Source organism: Gymnoscopelus microlampas, assembly GCF_963454915.1.
Source record: "Gymnoscopelus microlampas genome assembly, chromosome: 7".
Taxonomy (NCBI): Eukaryota; Metazoa; Chordata; class Actinopteri; order Myctophiformes; family Myctophidae; genus Gymnoscopelus; species Gymnoscopelus microlampas.
In genome coordinates, this window is record NC_139944.1 from 11,528,412 (window position 1) to 11,535,911 (window position 7,500).

The 7,500-nt window shown below is 42.7% G+C and overlaps 1 protein-coding gene across 1 annotated transcript in view; it reads left to right on the forward strand.

The window, feature by feature from the left end:
- Positions 1-7,500, forward strand: part of LOC311048429 (dedicator of cytokinesis protein 3-like) — a gene marked incomplete at its 3' end in the record, with an annotated part of 256,583 nt that overhangs the window by 220,221 nt on the left and 28,862 nt on the right. The window contains exons 24-28 of the mRNA XM_084061687.1: positions 1,094-1,201; positions 3,329-3,521; positions 5,323-5,450; positions 6,118-6,267; positions 7,496-7,500. The exon at positions 7,496-7,500 is cut by the window's right edge and continues 94 nt beyond it. Coding sequence (XP_083917813.1) covers positions 1,094-1,201; positions 3,329-3,521; positions 5,323-5,450; positions 6,118-6,267; positions 7,496-7,500 — 584 coding nt within the window. The remainder of the gene's footprint in view (positions 1-1,093; positions 1,202-3,328; positions 3,522-5,322; positions 5,451-6,117; positions 6,268-7,495) is intronic.

A 7,500-nucleotide genomic window follows, 5' to 3' on the forward strand; every position in this document is an offset into this window, starting at 1 on the left:
TGAGGACAGGACAGGATGCCAGGACGCATGAGTATATATACACATCACATTATTGGCTCAGGAACGCTACAAAAACCAAAGCCAACCAAAATGCCATGAATTCAAGGCTTCATGGGGTGTGTTTATTGATAGAGAATAAGTCATTTTTGGGGTGAACTCCTTTAAGTTCATCTGTAGTTTACAGTGACTTCTCAATACGTTTGATATCGTAGTCTCTTATAGCGCTCTGTAGTTTCCAGTTTAGACGTTTCTTTTGTGACCAGTGGTGGAAAAAGTACTCCAATTTAAAAAGTATCAATAGAATACTGCAATGTAGAAGTACTCTGTTACAAGTGAAAGTCCGGAATTAGAAATTGACTTGAGTAAAAGTACAAAAGTATTGGTATCAAAATGTAGTTTTCAAATGTATAAAATGTCAAAAAATCTTTTGAAAATAGCAGATCTACAAGCTCACAATGCGTCGCATTGTGAGCTTGTAGATCTGCTATTTTCAAATGGACGAAATGTATATACAGTAGGGCTGAAGTGGTTAATGTTTGTTTTATAATAATAATAATCAGAATCTACAAAGTAACTAACTAAAGTTTTCAAATAATTGCAGTGGAGTAAAAGTACAATATTTGCCTCTGAGATGTAGTGGAGTAGAAGTAAAAGTATTGAAAATTGGAAACACTCAAGTAAAGTAAAAAAAAACTCAAAAGTGTACTTAAGTACAGTACATGAGTAAATGTACTTAGTTACTTTCCACCACTGTGTGTGACATGTTCTTAGACCGTTAGTTTCTTTTGGAGAGATTCCCATCTGCTTTTTTAGTTGCTTTAATCTGATTCTCCATCCCTCTATGACACCCTATCCTCTGCCCTGAATCTTTCCTTTGCTGTCTATCCATCCCCTTACCAAAACACTTTGCCGTCCCATAACGCTCTCCTACATCCTTCTCGGGGCCCCAAATTGTCCCCCTCCCTTCCCACCTGACCAGCACCCCCACCACCACCACCACCAGTCTAGCCCTGGCTCGACCCCGGCCCCAGGCCCTTGTGTCGGGCTTACCGCCTCTCCCTTAGCTTCCAGCCCGGCCCTGATGCAGGGCCAGTCCCAAAGCCCTAGTGCCCCACCAGGACAGGCTCCCAGTAGTGTGCAAGGAGGCACCACCTGCTCTCAGGGGTGGAGCTCCAGCTCTCCACGCCCCTCTCCTCTGTCAGTAAGTAAAAAAAAAAAAAAAAAACGGTTCCAAGGAACGTCGTGACCCCCTCTCCCCTGTTTGTGGAACTAACGGCACACACACACACACGCACACACACACACACACACACACACACACACACACACACACACACACACACACACACACACACACACACACACACACACACACACACACACGCACACAAACAACCACACCCGCACCCTTGTGTAATGCCCCCTTACACTGGCACACGCACCCCCTGACACACACACACACCCATTATGCAGCCCCGTGATTGTCCGTGAAGGAAACGCACATTCCCTCACACACCTTTGCATATCACCTGTCCTTATATATACATAAATCATCAGACCCTGTGATGCTGGCCTCAAGCACATGTCTTCAGTCATAATTATCATCCCCACCTTTAAAGGGATATTTCACTTTCAAACATTTTTGGTGTCATTTTAGCGTCTACTCTGGCTTTTGTGATTCCCCCCAGACGGTTTTTAAGTTGCTTGATCCAGTATTTATAATATTTTTTTTTAAATTGCGGAAAATAATATAAAATAATCAAATGAAATAAGATAAATGAAAAAATGAATTGAAAACACACGGCCCACTCACATATTAGAAGGACAATATCAGTCACCAGAACCAATAGGACGGGTGTTTTCAAGTTACAATGGGTTTGTATAGGAAGGGGGTGTGTCTGATAAAATGAATATCAAATATCTAAATACTGAATCAAGCAACTTAAAAAACTTAAAGCACAAAAGCCTGTGTAGACGTTAAAATGACCCCGAACATGTTTGAAAGTGAAATATCCCTTTAAGCACCAGCCCATGTCCCCTGTGTCACCACGGCCACTGTCAGTCCTCAAAATGTGCTTTCAGCAACATCTGACTGATTTCGGTAACAAAGGTCACATCATACCAATATAACTTGGTCTCTCTCTCTCTCTCTCTCTCTCTCTCTCTCTCTCTCTCTCTCTCTCTCTCTCTCTCTCTCTCTCTCTCTCTCTGTGTATTTGCTATAGAGTGGTGACTCATGCTAACCCTTCACTTGCTAACTCTATCATGCTAACCTAACACCATAATGCTGCTCACATCCTAAACAAGTGCTTCTCAAACTTTTTTAATTACAAGCAGGCCCATGCAGTTTGCTATGCATGTTAGGCCACGGACCTCCATAACTCCGGTTCCATTTGTACACTGTCAGAGTTATGGGGGTCCACCTTACAGAGCTGTAAGGGTCCATTTGGTTCCTAGGTGTCAGTCATTTTGGTGGGGACCCCCTGGGAACCCTCTCAAGGATTGAGAACCACTGTTCTAAGCAACACAGAACCACCTAACTGCCTTACCGTTGCTTTCTACACACTAAACTGTGTGAGTCTGTGTGTCCGTGTGTGTGTATTGTCTTGGTTTGGAACTGTGTAATTAACTTCTTCAATCATGAATATTCACAGGCTATTTTACTATGTTGTTGTGTAACCCTTTTCTCCTTTGCAGTCTGCAGTCAAGGTACTTCTGAGGACAAATTCACACACACACACACACACACACACACACACACACACACACACACACACACACACACACACACACACACACACACACACACACACACACACACTGTGTGTGCGTGCCTGCATGCGTGTGTGTGTGCGTGCAGTGTTTATTACCACTGTCTTTCTCTTTCACAACACTCTCTCCCTCTCTCTCTTCTCTGTTCTCCTCTCTATACACCTAAACAGTCCATTTGATCATTAATGGCTTTCTTTTTGTTTACATTTCTCCCTACTCATTAAAATGTTACCAAACGTGCCTGAAAGAATAACTAATGCAATGTTGGCTAAACCACACTGTGCAGTTAAAAAGTCATGGATGTTTCGCTAATTCATCTTTTCTTCAGGAACCTTTTTCAGACAGACTTTTCAAATAAATCAGCACTTAAAAAATGCATTAAAACGCAATGATTGGTGACTGTTGGCTCTGACAGTTAGGGCACAGTTGGGGGGGGGGGCAACAGAGAACTGATTATGGTCAAGTATTTTCTCTTACAGCGAAAGGACACAATGACAGTGAGAGGGTTTTCCATATTTCTATTTTGACATTTATTTATGTATTCTCCTCTGGACAGGCGGCTCTGTTGAACTCCTTCCCGGCCATCTTCGATGAACTCCTGCAGATGTTCAGCGTGCAGGAGGTGGCGGAGTTCGTGCGCGGCACGCTGGGCAGCATGCCCTCCACCGTGCACATAGGACAGTCCATGGACGTGGTCAAACTGCAGTCCATCGCTCGCACCGTGGACAGCAAACTCTTCTCTTTTCCCGGTAAAAGGCTTTTGTTTCTTTTTTTATGGATGAAGATTTGACAGGATGAACAGATTTAAAACATCAACGTTAATCAAAACGAAAAGGGGGGAAAAAAAGAAGAAGAATATTTGTTATATTTATTTTATCGTCTCTGTTGGGTGGAAACCTCATTATGTCTTAACCCATTAATACCTGGAACGCACTGTCACTTTAGATTTATTTGGCTATTCAAAAATAGCAGATATACAAGCTCATAGAGCTTGTATATCTGCTATTTATATATCTATTTTTGAAAAATCGTGAAAATATTTTTTTCGAAAAACTATTTTAGAAAATGTTTAGAAGAGGCCTCAGGTCTTAAAGGGTTAAACAGTTAAAAGTTAGAATATGGAGATAAGAGGTTTCTGCCCGACAGCAACGATATAGTAGCTATAATTGTAAGTAATCAATGTGCTATCTTTTTCCTCTGTGTGTTAATAAGCATGTGCATCCAGTTGTATAAATGAAGCATCGTGTTAGTTCATGCAGGGAACAGGAGTCATATAGACCCCTTAACAGACGGCGTCACACTGATAAGAACCAGTATGCGTGCAACCAGTATGCGTGCAATGAAACCCATTCTATCAGGTCTCGCTAGGACGCGCCTCACTAGCCAACACACAAGAGGGGGTTGGGGTGTGCTGAAACCAGCGCACCCCGAAACAACAGGTTGGAAATTGATTGCGTGAAACAATCACCTGTGCGTCTCCTGTGCGTCTCAATGTTAGTAAACAAATAATTGGTCTATACGCCCCAGCTGTAACCAGTCTGCTGATTGCTTTCAATCAGCCACGCTTTCCTACACACCAATCACACCTCATTCCCTCAACAAGGCGGTCTGTTTAAATACGACTCCCTTAGCCTTGTTCCCAGCCTTATTACATCATCTGCGAAAGAAAAGCCTCGTCACGACCTAATGCAGAGAGTGTCTATAGGGGCGGGACTTCCGTCGTACGTATTTCCCCCGGAAATGATCTTTTTCGACCAATCACAACACTCGTTTCATTCACGGAGAATGTAAACAGATTTGTAAAGTGTCAACGTCATTTCCTTGTGCGGTATTTCCGCCAAATTCCGGTACTTCCGCTTAGACACTCAACCGGCTAGGTCTTGCCCAGCATGCAGCTCTCTCCTACACTGTCCTATCTCTGCTTTTCAATTGCTGCCACACACTGCTGCTGCTGCCGGCAAAGCTTGCCTCCACCACCCCAGCCTCCACCTTACAGTTATTTAGTCTTGCATTACTCAAACGTTTAAACTGGTTAAACTGAAATTCATGTGTGCATGGCTCTAAAGTAAACAGAAATTCATATTTGCATGGCTCTAACTGAATTCAACGTTCTACAGCTTTAATGTTCAACTGCATTCAAGTTCGCATGACTCAAGTTCATCTGATTAAATGTCTTGCTATGGGGCCCGCTCTTGTATACCTGTGGGAGGGGGGGGGGTTGCATAGCGTTCCCTGATTTTTGCTTAGCATGCTGCTTAGCAAAATGTACGGAACGTCTTAAAGAGCGGAGCCATTAACGCCAAGTTTAACTGTAATCCATTTGATGCAATAAATGGTAAATCTACTTGTGATGTGGATGTAACCTTCTTTTGATCAATGTTTGGATCTATTATGTAATATGCTTTCTGTGCAGATCCTAATAAAATAATTAAAATTGTGTGCGTGGATGTGTGCGCGCGCGCACGCGCGTGTGTGTGTGTGTGTGTGTGTGTGTGTGTGTGTGTGTGTGTGTGTGCGTGTGCGTGTGCGCGTGTGCGTGTGCGTGTGCAGAGTCTCGTAGAGTGCTCTTACCGGTGGTGTTGCATCACATCCATCTACACCTCAGGCAGCAGAAAGAGCTGCTCATCTGTTCTGGAATCCTCAGCTCTATATTCTCCATCATCAAGACCGGCTCACTGGTAACACACACACACACGCACACACATACAGATACGTACAGTACATGGACAATGCAGACACACATGCTAAACATGCTAAAGCAATACAATTACATTACGATTACAGGTTTCAGTTTTACTAACTAGCAACTAAAACCGAAGAGATTTTCTCTTTGATTTTAGTTAAGTTGTAAACAGTACAGTTTCAATTTTAGTTTTCATTTTTATTTCAGTAAACTGAAAAATGTGTTTTCACTTTTCGTTTTGGTTTTGTTAGTTTTAGCATTGTCCTGTTTTATAGTTCACTATAGCTGTGGTTCTCAGATGTTTTCAAGTCAAGGACCCCTAAACTGATATGTATCTGCCGCAGACCCCCATCTTTCGATATTTGTCGATATATTTTAACCACTTTATCCATTTATATATTGGCTTTTCAAAAAATAGCAGATGTACAAGCTCGCAGCACGGCACGAAGTGACGCGCTGCGAGCTTGTAGATCTGCTATTTTTGAATAGCCAACACATAAATGTATTTAAGTGGTTACATTGATTGTGATGCTATTTTAACTACTTTTGCTTGGGACCTCCTGGAAACCTCCCCAAGGACCCCTGGGGGTCCCCGGACCCCTCTTTGAGAGCCACTGCACTATTAACCACCCTGTCCGTCCGTCCGTCCGTCCCTGCCGCAGGAATCGTCGGTGCAGGAGGAGGTGGAGATGATGGTGGAGTCCCTGTTGGACGTCCTGCTCCAGACGCTGCTGTCGATCATGAGCAAGAGCCAATGGCAGGACGGGGCGGTAAGGGGCCAACGCTGTCCGCAGTGCACAGCCGAGATCACTGTTAGTAACTAACAATACCACTACTATACTACTACTGTCATTATACCACTTCACCTCCATCCATACATTCATTCGTTCATTCATTTTTTCATTTTTTCATTTTTTCATTTTTTCATTTTTTCATTTTTTCATTTTTTCATTTTTTCATTTTTTCATTTTTTCATTCAATTCCGTTTTATCTGTCCGCCCCTGCGGTCTGCTCTAGACCCCATCTTTCCTACTCTGCAGTGCAGTCAAGGCGAGACCTGGCAACCCTTCTGAAACAGTGACATGATTGGCCGAAATGAATCTAATGCTGCCCTTATCACCGCATGTAAAGGAATAGAATAGAAACACGGTCCGGGAAAAGGCCGAAAGATTATATTGATTATTAGATGATTATTTTAGGATCTTTGTGGACATTTTTGAAGAAAAACATCATTTGAAGAAGAAACATTTTAATACAAAAGTTTTGAAGCATTATTTTTATGTTAGCGTCCATGAAAATGTTGTCTATTGGACCTTTAAAGCAGTGGTTCTCAACCTTTTCAGGCCATGCCGTGACCCCCCCAAAATAATCATATTTGAACTCGGGACCCCACCCATCCCCCCCTTGACAACGTATCAAGTTTCACTCCTTTGGGTGATCCATCCATCCATCCATCCATCCATCCATCCATCCATCCATCCATCCATCCTTATAGCTCTCTCACCACCCACTACCAACTCTGTGTGATCTTTCTCATCCCTCCCTCCATGTCTGGGTCAAAATGTTGCTTATTTTCCGGTGGAGCTATAGGCTTGCTTTTGTCCTATATTTCAATGATTCTCAATAGTTTTCGTGCCAAGGACCCCAAAATGTACATATATTTGGCCGTGGACGCCCCATCTGAAAATGTTTAGCACCAGGGACCCCCAGAAGAGAAGATTTGTGTAAAAAAAAGAAAAAATCTAAATTATTCAAAGTCTTCCAAATATTCTTCGAGATTTTTCAAAACATAAAAAATAATAGCCAACATATAAATGGATAAAGTGGTTAAATGATTGACTTTGAGAAGCAATGCTATATTTAGTGGTAAGACTAAGCTATATATAATTGAGTGCAGCCCATTGGTCATCCATGCCACCCCTCCTTCCATCTTTGTTCTCATGTCATCTCATCCTGTATACGCACAGTGATTGCTTCAAACTGATTGGTGGCTTGTGATTGGCTGACATGTGTCCCCCCCCCTGGCCTCCCATTGGGCAGGGCGA